The sequence below is a fragment of the Nothobranchius furzeri genome, chromosome 2 (genome assembly GCF_043380555.1).
Source record: "Nothobranchius furzeri strain GRZ-AD chromosome 2, NfurGRZ-RIMD1, whole genome shotgun sequence".
Taxonomy (NCBI): Eukaryota; Metazoa; Chordata; class Actinopteri; order Cyprinodontiformes; family Nothobranchiidae; genus Nothobranchius; species Nothobranchius furzeri.
Genome location: NC_091742.1, coordinates 24,540,010 through 24,556,979, shown reverse-complemented (window position 1 = coordinate 24,556,979; position 16,970 = coordinate 24,540,010). Strand labels below are relative to the sequence as shown.

The 16,970-nt window shown below is 43.7% G+C and overlaps 1 protein-coding gene across 1 annotated transcript; it reads left to right on the top strand.

Annotated features, from left to right (window-relative positions):
• Positions 1 to 6,325: 6,325 nt before the first annotated feature.
• On the top strand, positions 6,326 to 15,249 carry wdr20b (WD repeat domain 20b). Its single transcript, XM_015948095.3, has 4 exons — positions 6,326 to 6,715; positions 10,911 to 11,093; positions 12,541 to 13,953; positions 15,002 to 15,249. Exons 1-4 carry the CDS (start codon positions 6,467 to 6,469, stop codon positions 15,056 to 15,058), a joined length of 1,902 nt encoding a protein of 633 aa, XP_015803581.3. The 5' UTR covers positions 6,326 to 6,466; the 3' UTR covers positions 15,059 to 15,249.
• Positions 15,250 to 16,970: the final 1,721 nt, after the last annotated feature.

Genomic DNA, 16,970 nt, shown 5'->3' with positions numbered 1-16,970 from the left:
AGCTGTGCATGGCTTTGGGCCTCAGCTGCTGTTGGGTGCCTCCATGAACTCGCCTCTATGCTAAAATGTACAGAACAGCAGGCCCCTGTGATTATTTTATATGTTAATCTCAAACTTTCAAATATTGATGGTGCGTCTCATTGTCTACAGGTGAGAATTTTAGGGTAAAATTTGAATAAATTGTGTTAACGTAGCGTCAGTCAGACTGAAACATGTTAAAATATGAGCCTATTGTTGTAATCTGACAGGAACGGTGTAAGAACATATATGAATCTGTTACGTCTTTGTTTTAAAAGCTGATTTAAGTCAAACAGAAATGTGGACACATCGGTGTGATGAGCCTTGATGAAAATCTAAAAATACCGTCGTATTTGCACACCCTCACACATGCAGTGCAGACTGATAAGATGTCCCAAGAGGGCTGGTCTTGAGAGAGGTAGTCAATCTGTTCGTGACATGTCTTGCAATTTGGCATAAAAGTGGCACAAAATTGTGTGATTATTTAATACAGAAGAGAGTAGTCCATAAAATGACCACATGGTGGCAGCATTTCTCACATATCAGTGCTGTTATGTAATAAACATGTTTCCAGCAAACACCAGGGGCTAAGCTGAAAAAAGAAGCACTGTTGCAGTCACTGGAAGACAATGTTTTTGTGAAAAGGACCAAAAAATTAAAAAATTGTTTAAACATGTCAGCAGAATACAATCCATCCTTTTTTCCCTGGCACTCGCAGAGTACAGACGCTTCTCTTTTTGCTCCCTTATCTGTTTTTCCCAAGGCTCTTTGCCCTGTCTGCCCACAGAGCGCTTCTCTGCATTTCTTCTGAAAAACCCTATTTTTAACTATGGATTTGAGGAATTGGTCATTCAACGTGATTGATAAGATTTTTTCAACAATGAGAACGGAGCAGGGAGCTCCCACTTGCCTGCAGTGGACACACCCGGCGGGGTATATGCTGGATTCCTGGAGGGAGTGGAAGATCGTATGCCTCTCCCAGCTGTCCACTGAGGACGTTGAAGACGCGTGGATATTTGGCCTGATGATCACTGGATTTCTTCTGATTGGAGGGGGAGGATATCTGGTTTTCTGGAAATTTGGGAAGACGGGAGCGACTGGAGGGCGACCCGCACCCACGGAGAGCACCGTCCGTGTGGAGACCTCACAGACTGGGACGTTACTCGAGGTGAATCGTAAGCTGGACAGCGTTCTAGCTGCGATACTGGTATTAGTGCGCAAAAGGAATGTCATCTCGGAGAGGGTCACCGGACGGTATGGACAAGTTTTAAAAACCTAAATTGGCTTCACTGAAGGACTGGAATGATCAGTAAAGACTGAAGGCAGAGAGAAAATTATCTCAGCCTGACCCAAACAAAGTCTTGTTATCCGAATCTGACGCCAGAGCAGCCTCGAGATGCTAACAACAAACCCCCACGAAGGAATGCAGACAGATGCTGTGACCCCCCCCCCTCCCCCCACCTTCGGATTGGTGGACTTCAGCCTGGCGAGGTCATCAACCTGCAGGAGTCAATGTGCTCTGCGCTTCTCCCGAGAACTCCCTCCCACCTGTGACTACAGTGGCTGAGCGCCGTACATGGCTGCTCTCGCTGGGGAAACAGGATCCCAGACCCCCCTGCCTGCCTTAATGTCGGAGTATCTATGTTGTGTTGTCTGAAGTCTGTTGCTCATCTGTCTGCGGTGTTTTTTTTTTTTTTTTTGCAGAGCAAAGCTGCCCTCCTGATGGGAGGGTAACTCTGAAGTGCCTTTTTTTTCCCTCCTCCCGAAACAATTCCTCATGTTACCCTCTTATCTCTATTAAGGTAGCGCAACTCAGGGTTGCGAATGACCACAGTCACCAATTCTTGTCGTGTGTCTTGCCCATGTATGTCTGATCTCTGAATTGTGTGTACTGAAACTCTAATTTCCCTCTGGGATTAATAAAGTATCTTTGAATTTTGAATTGAATTGAAGGTCTGGAGGCTGCTGCTCCTCCATCCCGCCATCACCTGCTGGGCATGGCTGCTCTTCCATCCCGCCATCACCTGCTGGGCATGGCTGCTCTTCCACCCCACCATCACCTGCTGGGCATGGCTGCTCTTCCATCCCGCCATCACCTGCTGGGCATGGCTGCTCTTCCACCCCACCATCACCTGCTGGGCATGGCTGCTCTTCCACCCCGCCATCACCTGCTGGGCACTCCTTCTCCTCCACCCAGCCATCACCTGCTTGAGCCTGCTACTCCTCCTCCCCGCCTTCACCTGCTGGAGACTGCTGCTCCTCCACACTGCCATCAGCTGCCTGTGGAGCGCCGCTGACGACCAGCCCAGGCCCAGGTCTCACCTCTCCCTGCCCGCCCTGGATGCACCTCCACCCACCCAGGCTGAAGCTTCCCTCTTCCCGCTGCATGTCCAGCCGGCCTCTGCCCTGTCCCCTCTCTCACCTGCATCACACCCAGGCTCATCAGGCTCCCCCATCCCCGCAGCCTTCTCCCACCCACACAGCCTCTCCAACGTCATCCACACCTCCAGGTAACCCACCCTCAGCATCACCACCCCCCAACACGCTCACCCTCACCTGGCTGCCACCTGGGACAGACCCGGGGAACGGACCATGGAGGACCAGGCCCACCTCTCGAACCCTGCGGCCCACTATTAAGCACCCTCCCCTGGGTTAAAGACCCCAGTCCACGCTGGCTGGACCTCCAGGAGCCTGGTCATCCAAATCGAATTTCGTACGTCTGGTCATCCTAAGTAACAGAAAATTTCCATCTTCTGTGTGGTGACACTTAGAAAATATTTTCGCACACTGGTAATCCTAAGAAACACTTAGAAAATTTCCAGCTTCTGTGCGCTGACACTTAGAAAAAGTTCAACACTTAGAAAATTTCCATCTTGATCCGAACTTGGGATATGCTGATACTCCTATGATAATTTTATACCACATTTATTAATTTAAAGGCACACTTGGCAGTTTTGCTTGTCTGTTATTGATTGTCTTTGGTTAAACCGGAAATGAAAACTATCTCCTGGCCGTGCGTTTGTCTTTTTAACACCTTAAAGCTTCTTTCCGGAGTATTTCTCATATCCGATGGCACCATCTAGTGGCTGACAAGCATATCACACTCCTTCTGTTTTTTTAAGATCGCGACTTCACGTTTCTGTTTATAAATGTTGCTGACAAACAGAGCTAAAACATGTTGTTTTACGAGTATTATTCTCATGTAATGTTGTGTTTTCACATATATATATAGTTTAGAGACTTACTTGTCTGTGAAAAGTTCATCAACTCTGCATCAGCCGAAGTATTCCTTAAATTTGAAGCATGTAAGCGGTAGTCTAACGCTATTGGTTAGTTCTGGTCGGTACTCAATTTCCTATAGCACGGAGCTCTGCGGGGCAGGGAGCGTGCTTAGCAAAAAATAAATAAAAAGAGTTATGCTTACATTATATCACAGCACATGATAAGATAAACACTTTTACAGATTTCTGACAAATCATACATAATTTCTGAAAGTGAAAAACTCAGCTGAAATGTCTCCCAGCCTTCACTGATTTCTACAGGGATTGATCACTAAATTAAACAAATCAGCTGCGTTCATTATCCAAAACATGCAAGTGTAGCGTCAAGAATGTCATGTGCATGCCTAAAGGTCATCAGGCATTACAAATAATGATGGCTGGACAGTGTACTGCCTGATGACCTTTAGGCATGCACATGACTTTCTGGATGCTACACAGGAAATGTGCTAGAGTCAGACTGCAGTGCCAGGTATGTCAGCTCCATTTATTTCTAAATCCAACAAGGGAGGGCCTACTTGTTTCAAGTTGCAAATGCAGTTGGCCACATGGGGTGGCGTGAATCTGATGGGCCATTCCCATCTGTACCGGGTCGGCCCGGGCCGGGCAGCGTAGGTTGTTTACATATCTGGGTGGCCTGGTATTTTTCCGGGCCAACCAAGGCTCATTCTCAGCCCTCTTCTCGAGGGGGTCTGCTTCAGGCCGACCAGGGCCAACACACCCACTGCTGACAGCAAATTCACACCTTCCATTAGAGCAAGTCTCTGATTGGTGGGTAGAATCAGCCCACACGGGCTAAAGGCAAGGGTGTGTGGAATCAACCGGGCCAGGCTGGGGCCGACTGGGGCTACCCGGCCCGGGCCGACCCGGTACAGATGGGAATGGCCCATAAGTTATAGTCAGGATTCTAAAATGTATTCAAAAGTTAGCGGGTAACCAGTGTAGAAACATTAGAATAGGAGTGATGTATGCTCTTCTGTTTGCTCCAGTTAGGAGCCTCGCTGCAGAGTTTTGGACCTACTGAAGGCGGTAAAGGGCTTTTTTGTTAAAACATGTGAAAAGTGTTACAGTACTCTAGACGAGAGGAGATAAAGGCATGGATAACCCTTTCAAGTTCATGTTTCTTAAGTGTTAAAAACCGTTTCGGACCAATGTTTTTGAGTGGCCTTCAAGAGACATTGATTAGTCAAAAACACCACCCAAATTCCTCAGGTTTGACTTGACGGCAAAAGATAAATGACCAAGTTGTTGAGTTTATACTATATCCCCTCTTTCCTATTCACTCTCTGTCTTTCTTAACAATTTTTAATCACAATTGTCTATTTTTTGCTCATTTTAAATATAGTTTTTAACCATTTTCTAAATTCTTTTTTATATTTTTACATTTTTTGTTTTTGTGAAGCGCCTCGTGATTTTTCTATGATATTTTCTTCTTCTTCTTTAACAGTTTATTCAATGCACACCCTTTAAATCTCATTATCCAGTATTAAAGGTGCAATTTGTAAGAATTTGACAATTAAATAATCAGAAAAAAATTCTCATGTGTGTATCGCGTTGCAGGGAAGGTTACAATGACACAGATCTCCTTTTCAGTCAGCTGGGGAGGTTGTTAGGTTTTCTGACCATTTAGAGAAGACCAGACTTCCTTTATTGTGGGCACTTCTGCTTCTATGAGGAAGCCTTGAGGTCTCCAGGCCAACATGGAAACACAGTCCTTTTGGCTCCTCACAGTACAAATTTCCAAAATATGAATTTCTCATTCAATTTTTTTGTTTTTATCTCACAATAGATTATATAAAATTATTATTGGGCAGTGTTGGGACAAACGACGTTTAAATATAACAACATTACTAACGGCACAATTTTGAGCTAATGGAGTAATCTAATTATTTATTTTTCCCATCGTCACAACGCCGTTACGAACCAACTCCCTCTAGCAGTGAGAATGGCCCCCCCTCTCTCAGATTTTAAATCACGCCCGAAGGCTCATTTTCATTCCTTGGCATTTACTTCAGCCTAGTTAGCCTTGTACTATGTCTCAGTTTTATTTTTATTGTTGATTTTATAGTAGTTACTGTACTACTTTTATTACTTTCTTTCCGTGTGTTGATTTTTACCCTCTTTTACTGTGTAGCACTTTGGTTGGCCTTGGCATGTAAAAATGTGCTTTATAAATAAAATGGAATGGAATTTTTATTTTATTTTTTGTGTCTAAAACTTTTAATATACTTGTCATTTGACTTGCTGGTGGCAACATACTCTGCTTATAAGAAATTATATGTATTAATATTTAATTTTATGATATACGCAAGTCATCACTTAAATAAAAATAAATATGGCATTTATTGGTATTAAAATGGGACTAATATTACAATACTGCGTATTAGTAACATCCAAGCTATAATTATGCCTAAAATATGTTTATAAGACCAATATATTACTGTGTTTCTACATGTTGTTTATGTTTTGTTTTGGTTTCTAGCTCCATAATTCTTTCTACGCATGGCTACTAGTGATGTGTCGGTCGCGAACGAACCGGCTCTAAGAGCCGGCTCTTTGAAGTGAACGACGGGAGCTGGCTCGTCATTGGGAGTCGTCCCCTCCCCTCCCCCCTCCCCTCTTGCTTTGGTGAAAGCTACAGGCGATTGGTCAACATGTGTAACTGCGTGTCCAGACCGTCCACACACACAGCAGTAGGGGCGGGGAAGAGGGAGGATCAGACTCAGACACACAGCAGAGCACATGCGGGTGGAGGGAGACTAGAGGGAATGAGGAGGAGGAAAAAGGCGAGCGAGAGGGAGGAGAGTGTGACGAAGACCGTGAGAAAATGAGCGCCAGCAGTCGGAAAGTGGATATTTCATAAAGTGTTCAGATATTAAATCCATAGAAATTATAAATATTTGATATATTGCATATTTTTATATTAGTAAATCATTTCAAATATAGTTTTGTATTATTTTGGTTATAAATGTACTCTACGCAACAGAAAATCTGAGGAGCCACTTGGGAGCCGAAAGATCCGGCTCTTTTTGGTGAGCTGAACCAAAAGAACCGGCTCTCTAAAAGGAGCCTGAATTCCCATCACCAATGGCTACTGGAGTTTGACGGTCGGGCGCATGCGCTGTTTGTAACATCCGGGGCTGGGACAAGGATGAACGCCAATTTCCAAGATGGCAGCGGAGGGAGGAGGGAAGGAGACGAACGACATTAAAACTCAGTTCACAACACGAGAAGGCGTCTACAAGCTGCTCACTCTCTCCGAATACAGCCGCCCCAACAGAGTACCTTTCAACTCGCAGGGCTCCAACCCCGTCAAGGTCTCCTTCGTCAACGTAAACGACCAGTCCGGTAACGGTGACAGGATCTGTTTCAATGTGGGCCGGGAACTGTACTTTTACATCTACAAAGGCGTGAGAAAGGTAAACAGAATTTGACAGCGGCGAAGGCGCCACCTCTGTACGGGAGCGTTTTCTTGCTGACTCTTGGCTTGTTGTCACTGAAGTGCGCAGGTCGGTTTTGTGAATACGAGACCACGTAGCAGACCCAACCGAGTTTGACTAATTAGCATTCTATTAGTTAACATCGTCACAGTCTCGATCCGACTCCTCACATTCCGCCCTCCGTCGCTACAAACGATGACACGTGAATCTGGAAGACACGAGAGAAGGCTCTGTGTTTTGGGGATTGTTTACATGGTAGCGTTATGTACGAAGTGGCAACAGTGGTGTTCCTGTGAGAGTTGACCGTGTTCATTTAAGCCACCCGACTGGAAGCCAAGAGTGTGTGTGAGTTCCGGTGTAATGGTGTGTGTAAACCCTACAGTCAGAGTCTGAATGTGTTGTAATGTGATCCAGTGTTTAGCAGCGTTTGGCCTTGTTACACAGGGATGGAAACCGTGATCTAGGCGATCATTTCATTTATTTATTTATGTAAGGACAGTGCACATTAATCAACATTTCTGTAAATGTGCCAGCGTTAGCCAGCAGGCTAATTTTTAACTGTAGTCCATTGGCAAGATGGGGTGTCAAACATACGGCCCGCGGGCCGGATCCGGCCCGCGAGATGGTTGTATAAACTTTATTTTCATACTTTACAATGTAGAGTGAAAATAAACTTATCTTTTTGAGCAAGTTTCCTCTGTAATGAGTATAAATAAAACAAAGCTGTGCTCAAGGCTCACACAAGAACTTGAATCACATCCTGAAGTTGGCCGCCACTCAGGATGTGACTTCTGATGTTGATGTGCTGGTGAAAGCTAAAAGATGTTAAGTAAAATGAGTCAAATATACTTTAAGTGCTGCATGAAACTGATCTTGCCATGTGATCTGTAAACTCTTTGAATCGCTAAGGAATGTTTTTTTTATTTGTTGATTTTTTCAAATTTTCAAGTACACATCAGGTGTTGTATTTGTACTATTTTGGATACACTGTCCTTAAAACAAAGAAAACAATCTTTAGTTATTTTTTAATTTACTGGTCCGGCCTACTTGGGACTAGATTTCCCTCAATGTGGCCTCTGAGCTAAAATGAGTTTGGCACCCCTGTATACTAAACACGGGACGGCTAAAAAGAAAGAACATGCTGATGATGTTTGTCCCTGAAACAACATCCAGAAGGCTAAGCCGCTAGAATAAGTCTGTTTTTGCTGTTTTTCCTCCTATGTTTTTCACACCAGCAAAATTTTAAATCAAAGATAACTTGATTAAACACAAAATGCAGCTTTCAAATATAAACTATTAAGGTAAAAGGACAACTAGTAATGAGTCTGACATTGTGGAGGAATTTGAATCCGTCTCCCTTGCAGAATCTTTTAAAAATTCAGCCACGTCTGACCTGTTGTAAGGTTAGGTTTAATGATAAATGTGTAATGTTTTAAAGGGGCATTATGGAAGTGTGACAGCCAAAACATGCATAGAAATAATAAATGTCTTCTTCATACATTCTCCTGCAATGCCCTGGTCCTGTGGAATGAGCCCTGGCATTTTTACTGTGATTGCCTGTTTTTCTGTAAAATCACAGAAAAAGAGATGCTCGGGTCGAGCAGGCTGCTTCATGCGCGTTCACGCTCAGGCATCGCCCGTAGCATTTGCTATCCGTAGCTTTAGCAGCAGAGAGAGAGGCAGTGCCACTTTGTCGCTGTTCCTAACGCCTAGTGACAAACCTAGCTACATTTCTGAGGACCCTTAGCTACTTTCTGTAGAACTTTCTTCTAGATATTTCCTGCAAATTAGCAACAAAATAGCCATTTTCACTCCGAACCGTTCTTTGAACGTTGTTTCAGCTGTCATCAAGGATATAAATGTTACAGATACAAAGGACATCACTGGTGCTTTAGCTCACCTTGTAAGATGTTGGACTCTCATGCAGAAGACTTGGGTTCGATTCTGGGTGTGAACATAGTTTATTTAGAGTTTATTTTTTACATTAATGGTATATTTTTTTACAGTAAGATGCCCAAATTTTTATTTGAGACTCGCCGAACGGCATTGAATTCACAGATAAAAAAGATGTGGGTTCAACTTTCATTTTGGAACAATTTTTCAAGCAAGGGAAGGGAATGATCTGAGCATGCAGGAGGACTGACCCATCATAAACCTTTGTCGGCTGTGCTGAAGAGAAAGCTACAGAACCAAATTATTTAATTAATTAGCTGCATGTTCTCCTGTCCTCTGTCCTCCGAGCCACACACACACACACACACACACACACACACACACACACACACACACACACACACACACACACACACACACACACACACACACACACACACACACACACACACACACACACACACACACACACACACACACACACGGGACTGTCTCAGCTGTTATTTTCGTTAAGGAGTGTGCACGTACAGCATGCGCGCCTCGTGCACGAGCCTACTATTGAAGCTGCCAATACCCATGTCTATTTACTTATTTATTTGGTCGTAACATTGCACCAGGGCACAATCGGAGGAAAAGAAAAAAGTTAAAGATAATCACAAACACAGTTCCTAATTCCTCGTTTAAAAGAGCTAATACGCTTGCTCATAGTTTTAAGTCGGACGGTCCGGAGCCCAGGTTGGGTATTTTACTAATCTGCTGAGAATATTGTTGGCAAAGTTGCACAGAAAGTAGGTAAGGGTTACCAGAAATGTAGATGGAGTTGTTTGCTAAAGTCAAAAAGGTGTCGGGGAAGTTGTTAAACAAAGTGTCTTAAGTTGGCAGTACTGTGTGGGAGGTGCGCTCAATTTGTAATCCGTGTGGAAAGGATAATCAATCATATCAGTTTGTTTTCATAATCGTTCAGAACACAGATCATAATTGTAATTAAAATTTGATGAATTATAGCCAAAAGATTAATTTCCATCGCTAGTTCCCTGCTTGAAAGCAGGAGTACACATATGAACACTAATGAGTAAGACGACATAGTCCTATGAAATAATTGTTGGTTTAGCGTCCTGTTAGCGTCCAGGAAACAGCAGAAAACATATTTGCTAGTAGAAGTTAACCGTTAGCATTAGCAATTCCACAACACAGCAGAACTCCTCCTGGTTTGTGTTATTTGTAGAGATAAAACAACGTTGTAGAGCAAGCAAGGTCAGTAGTAGAGTTGCATTGTTGTTGAGGCGAGGTGTCCAAATCTGATCTGGCTCACTTCCAGTTCCAGAAACTTGCGCACCGGCGCCTGTTCCCCCCAGAGTATGACCTGGAAGGCATTCATTCCTACCAGAGACCACTGCAAATGAATAAAAAATATGAATAAAGATGACCTTTTAAAATGTAGGGTTGTCACGGTGTGAAAATTTAACCTCACGGTTATTGTGACCAAAATTATCACGGTTTTCGGTATTATCGCAGTATTTTTTTTAAACGTGCTACATTTTCAGACAACTAAATAAACCCTGTATATCAGGAAATATTATCCTCAGTTTGTGTCTCAATTTAGCCTAAAATTTGTTATTTTGTAATTATGTTTATTTGTTTACATTTTTCCCCTTTAGTCTTTAAAATACCAATATTTGCCCATAACTTTTTATCTTTGTCTGTTTGATGTCATCATTTAAAATATTAGATCAGATGATACTCAATACTCAAGTAGCCTTCTAACCAGATACTTTTTTTTTACCCTTACTTGAGTAATAAACCCTATATCAGGAAAATATTGTCCTCGGTTCGTGCCTATGTAAAAGGCGCTGTTTTTGTCTGCCAGGGAGGGATTTTCACGGCATAATCTTCACCACATCTCTGTGCGTTCATCGTTTGTTTGAAGCCAGCTGACCTCCTGCAGCCACTTCTCCGCGAATACTCTTTTCTTTTGCGGTTCTGACTCGGTCTGACGTTTTTTTGGAGGCGGAGGAACACCAAAATAATTACTTAATGGAGTTTGCTTCTTGGACATCTTTAAAATGCTCCAGAAATGTCCTCCTTCATCCACAAATTCTTAGGTGCGCAAATGCGTGCTGCGGCTTTTTCTCAGGTGCGCATTGTTTATTTTGACAGCGCATGCGCACCTGCGGACCACTTATGTGCACACCTGATTATAAAGCATAATAATGCTGTTACATAACTGCGAGAGTAGGCAAATAAATAAAGGTTCTGTGTATGTGATATGTTTTTCCCCCAGGCTGCCGATCTCAGTAAACCCATAGACAAGAGGATATACAAAGGCACGCAGCCTACGTGTCATGACTTCAACCCTCTCACAGCGACAGCAGAAAGTGTCTCCCTGCTGGTGGGCTTCTCAGCAGGACAGGTGCAACTTATAGACCCTATCAAGAAGGAAACTAGCAAACTCTTCAATGAGGAGGTGGGTTAAAGACAATGCAACGCTTCTGTCAGTGAGCCCCAGGGCAGCTGTGGCTACGATGTAGCTCATGTGTGAATGAATGGATGAATGATTCATAAGTACTGCCCTAATAAGACTCTCGTTGTTTTATTTAAATGCATGTAAATGCGTTAGTCTGGCTAAAGGCGAATGGTTCTAATCGTGCTGAAGCACTCAGAAAATGCTGTAACAATCGAAATGTATTCAGCATATAAATGGGTCAGCCGAAGTGAACCGATTGGACGCTTGTGTTCCGGAAGTGACGGAGACCGTGGAAGCGGTTTTCTGATTATATTGCTGCCACAAAGTAACAAGTGCAACACCACCAAACAGTACAGTATGTACCAAAACAGCTTTGCTGCAGTGTTGTTGTCCTTCCTTCAGCCATTGTGCATTTCCTGTTTCAATTTCGTCTACTTCACTCCCGCCAGCGGTTGTTCACTATTTGTGTTGCTATAAGCTAACCGGAAAACCCACTGTACTGGAGTGAGGTCGGTTTTTGAATGCGCATGTAAACTAGGATAAAAGACGCCCATCTTATTACCACAAGATTGACCTGGATGTAGGTCAGTGTGCATTTAACCACACTGATTTTATTGTAAAGCGCTTTGGTCTTCTGACTCTGAAAGGTGCAGTAATCCCTCGTTTATCGCGGTAGATGCGTTCCAGACCTGGCCGCGATAGGTGAAAATCCGCGAAGTAGGGACACTCAGCATGCCCCTCGCGGGGATTCCCTCCACGTTGCACCTACTTCACAAACCGCGGCTATAAACGGAAGTCGCCTTTCCAGCTCACCACTCAGTCATCGTTTCTTCTGATTCATGATCAGAGTTTCCAACCTACCGATCAATCCAACGAACTATCAGCTCATAGTAAGTTATCTTACTTACTTCTGGAAAGCCCGGCATTTCCGTGTCACTTCGTTGACGCTCGAACGCTCGGGGTTTCCTAGATCAGCCGGCGTTTCACCGACGCTCTCACTTCCGCGTCTGTGAAAACACGCTCCCTACAAGCTCAACTCCCGAATCCAGCGGACCTGTCTGACATACAGTACTATATTGAATTATCGTATGATCACATTCTCTTTTTGTGGATAAAACTCAAGAAAAAAAATTTTTTACTTGTTTTTTTTTAGTTTTATTACAAAAAGTGTATTTTATGATGAAATTGATGAAAAAAACAAGAATTTCTTGATATTTCGCATAGAAAAATACCGCGAATCAGTGAAAAATACCGCAAATCTGCGAATTCCCCCTGAAAAATGCTCCAAAGAAAAAATCCGCGAAGCAGCGGATCCGCGGTGAACGAACCGCGAAGTAGCGAGGGATTACTGTATACAAGTGCAGGCCATTTATCACTATTCCTAAGAAATCGTAAAAGCTGTAGCTAATGACTCTAATCTCTAATTTTCCTCTTGTTCTCCTTCCAGAGACTAATCGACAAGTCAAGAGTAACCTGTGTACGATGGGTTCCCGGTTCAGAGAGTCTGTTTCTGGTGGCTCACTCCAGTGGCAGCATGTACCTGTACAACGTGGAAAACACCTGTGGCACTACTGCACCACACTACCAGCTCTTGAAGCAGGGCGAAAACTATGCTGTCCACACTTGCAAGAGCAAATCGGCTCGTAACCCGCTGCTGCGCTGGACAATAGGGGAAGGGGCGCTTAATGAGTTTGCCTTCTCCCCGGATGGCAAGTTCCTAGCCTGTGCAAGTCAGGATGGCTTCCTGCGAGTGTTTGGCTTTGACGCAGCAGAGCTCCATGGAACAATGAAAAGCTACTTTGGTGGCTTGCTGTGTGTGTGCTGGAGCCCGGATGGGAGGTATATTGTGTCAGGAGGTGAGGATGATCTGGTGACTGTGTGGTCTTTCCTGGACTGCAGAGTCATTGCACGAGGGCATGGTCATAAATCGTGGGTAAGCGTGGTGGCGTTTGACCACTGCACCACTAGTGTTGACGACGGTGATCCGCCCTCAGAGTTCAGTGGGAGTGATGAGGACTTCCATGAGCAGATTCACTTTGCGGCAGGTAGAGACAGAGCTAACAGCTCTCAGTCTCGACTCTCTAAAAGAAACTCTACAGACAGTAGGCCTGTCAGTGTGACCTACAGATTTGGTTCAGTAGGACAGGATACTCAGCTATGTCTGTGGGACCTTACAGAAGACATCCTCTTCCCTCACCTCCCTTTGTCACGCGCCAGAACTCACACTAACGTTATGAGCGCCACAAGCCCTCCAACCACTGGACAAACAATTACTACTGTATCAATCACCACCACCACCAATTCCAGTGGCACAAATGGTAATGATAATGTGAGCAATAGTAGCAGCAGTGGCAACCCACCCAATTCCCTCCCTGGCACCCTACCTCGATCTAATAGCTTGCCTCAATCAGCCAACCCAGCAGGAGGCAGCACCACAAACAGTCACACAGGCAGCAGCAGCAGCAGCAGCACCACCACCACCACCACCAAGGGCAACGGCATCATCGACAGCACTTTCATTGCCAACAGTGTCAGCAAGTTTGCAACGTTGTCTTTACACGAGTCGCGGAAGGAACGCCACGAGAAGGACCACAAGAGAAACTACAGCATGGGTCATATCAGCAATAAGAGCAGCGACAAGCTCAACCAGCTGAGCTCGTCGCGAACAGCAAAAGCCGAGGCAGCTAAGACTCTGGGCACGACACTGTGCCCCCGCATGGAGGAGGTGCCGCTCCTAGAACCGCTGGTGTGCAAGAAGATTGCCCACGAAAGACTGACTGTGTTAATTTTCCTGGAGGACTGTCTGGTAACAGCTTGTCAGGAGGGTTTTGTTTGCACATGGGCTAGGCCTGGGAAAGTGGTGAGTGACTAGCTTCTAGAGGATTCTTCTGCTTTTTGAACGCAGGCATGTGTCGCCACAGTTCAATCAAAGCTTTATTTATAAAGAGCCTTCCGCGACCCTGTCGGGAAGCCCACGGCGCTGAACATGGTACATGAGAAAAGTGAAATATGAATAAATCAAAAATAAAAGCAATTCAAATATTACAAAAAAGGTAAAACATTAAAGTAGAAGACAAATGGGTAAAACAAGGGAGAAAGAGACCAATGAAAACAGGAAATAAAATCAACAAAAGAGGGCCAAATTTAAACACGTTCAGGAAACGCCAAGCGGAGGAGGTGGGTTTTTAGGCGACTCAAAGACTGGCAGAGATGGGGACAGCCTAACTGAGGGTGGCAACTGGTTCCAGAGTGACGGGGCTAGGACTGAGAAAGCCCGGTCCCCGCGAGTACGACACCTAGAACGAGGGACAGCGAGCAGGCCAGGTCAGAGGAGCGCAGAGCGCGTGATGTGGAATGTCTGTTCAGGAGTGGCTAGATGGGGGGGAGCACCACCCTGGAAGAAATAGTAAACAAAGACGAGGAGATTGAAGTGTGAATGATAACAGACCGGAAGCCAGTGCAGGGAGGCCAGAACCGGACTGATGTGGTCCCGTTTCCTGGTCCCAGTCAGGAACCTGGCTGCGCTGTTCTGCACAACCTGTAGGTGGCGCAGTGATGCGTGACACAACCCTGCATATAGAGAGTTGCAGTAATCAAGCCTAGAAATTACAAAAGCATGCAGTACCCGCTCCAGGTGGGCTCTCGACAGCATAGGCTTGAATTTTGCAAGGCGCCTCAGGTGAAAGAAACTGGACCAGATCACAGAAAATTTAAGTCCAGCGTCAATTTTCACCCCCAGACTGGTGACAACTGGTTTTGAATAGGGAGAAAGAGGGCCAAGATCACTTAACGTTCTGACAGAAGTTATTTAGACATTTGACACGTCTTCTACTAGTAAACCTCCCGGCCTTACTGATCTGCTTCTTGTATTACATTTTAGTGAACATGTGCTGTCTCTTTTTCCACAGGGACTATTATCATCTCATAACAACCCAGCCAACTCCCCCAGTGGAACAGTAGTATAGCCCCAGTGCTGTTGGTGAATTGCTCCACGCAGCAGAGATGAGGATGACCAGGGCTTCGCAATGCTTCTTCATACACCGTCACACAGCACATAACCTCCATTGTCACGGTCATTCTCGTCACTGGAAACACGCAGATGTTGTCTTTATTATCGGGCTTATTAAAGAACTTGATTTGGTTGAAAACGAGACCCCTGCTCATGGAAGGAGGGGTAAAAGGGTGCTGTTGGAAGTTCCGTGAACTTAGGATCTTCCAGGAGTGTTCGACTGTCTCACTGTTGCATCTTTGGACATATCAAATAATGTCTAGTCTGAAACGAACAAACTGATCCCTAAATATTTGTGCCTGTGGATTTTCAAAGACCAGACGATGTGTTGATAATGCCTGCACTTCATCTTTTGTACGGTTCCCATTTTACGACATCCTCAGGAAATGTCTTCAGACTTTCAACCAAACAAGGTTAAAATCGGGAGGGGTGGAAAAATCCCATCAGAATTCAAACATAATGCTGAAGTTAGCTTCTGATTTAATAATGCAGTTAAAGGTCGATTCCACAAACTTTTGACCATTTGGAAGTTTTTTTGATCAGTTCTAGTAAAAAACAGTACTTTGAGTCTTTTATCCTGGATTAGATTACAGTAGATCATTCAATCTTAAGTTTATTTCTGAAAGTTCAAGAAAATAAAAGGTTGCAAAAATGTTACTATTTCAACACATTTAATAACTATTATAATCATTATACTGTGTTGTAAAGATTTTTACTCTTGGCATAGATTAATTAGGTCTAGCCTTGAAAATTCTGAATATCGGAGGTTTTGAACTGCAGCGGATCCGAGATGTTCTGGAGGATAACATTTCGTTTGGAATTGAGCAGAAATGAGAAGCTGACCTCAGTTTAGCATCTTTTCTTAAGACTGAGCGGATTTTTTTCCCTGATACTAGATTGCAGTTGGTCTCAAGTCTGAAGAGAGACCTAAAGATGTCCTAAAACACCACCATACTTTTGTTTGCAGTTACTATCTTGAGTGTTCTAAGAGGCAGAAAAAGGATGCATTTTGAATTTTTTGATTTTAAAACTCTGCAAGTGACTCTTTGTGCAGCCAGTCCTCAAACACCACCCAGAAGTGATAGATCTGTACTTCCTTTAGAAATATCTAAATGTAAGGTGTACTTAAGAGTGAAGTTTGCACTTATTTCTTAAACGCTCGTTCTCTAGTTTTTTTCCTGTTAAGAACTTGCGATGGCCGAACATAAATGCAATGTTCTGTCATCATCTTAGGAAGCACTTGAGAAAAAAACGACCTGTTCTGTCTCAATGCTGGATGCTGCAATTATAATTATATATATAATTATATATATATATATATATATATATATATATATATATATATTATATATATGGAAAAATTCCTTTGCACTTAATTAGAAGAGAATGGCTTTACATTTTTGGAGTGTGTTAGGACTAACAAAGTTGAGATAAACACCTTTGTATCTATTGAACATTTATTTTAATATGGTTTGAGATTTATTGGATTCTGTACTAAATGTAAATATTGTACTTCAACGATTTATGGCTGAATTTATCTGTTAGTTTAAAGATCCTCATTAAAATAGTGATATTTCTTATACAGAAAGTCTAATATTAAAACCAATCTTGAATATGCAGGCGATCACGTGTCTTTTCTGTTGTACATATAGAGAATTCAGGTGTATTTTTATGAACGAAACGTTTGTTATAGGAAATGTTTTAGGAAATCCTCGTCAAGCAGGTAGCGCTGTGTGCTTGCTGGCCTGTTGCTGCAGGTTTGACAACATAGGTAGGCGCAGCCATTCCCTCAAGCTCAGGTAAACCACAGAGACTATCGCTGGTGTAGTTCCCCCCCAGACTCTTATCTCATCTTTAAACCAACTCGT

Coding starts and splice junctions, on each gene's coding strand:
- wdr20b (XM_015948095.3), top strand. CDS start 6,467: ATGGCAGCGGAGGGAGGAGGGAAGGAGACGAACGACATTAAAACTCAG. Junction 11,094..12,540: donor GCAAACTCTTCAATGAGGAG/GTGGGTTAAAGA, acceptor TTCTCCTTCCAG/AGACTAATCGACAAGTCAAG. Junction 13,954..15,001: donor GGGCTAGGCCTGGGAAAGTG/GTGAGTGACTAG, acceptor CTTTTTCCACAG/GGACTATTATCATCTCATAA.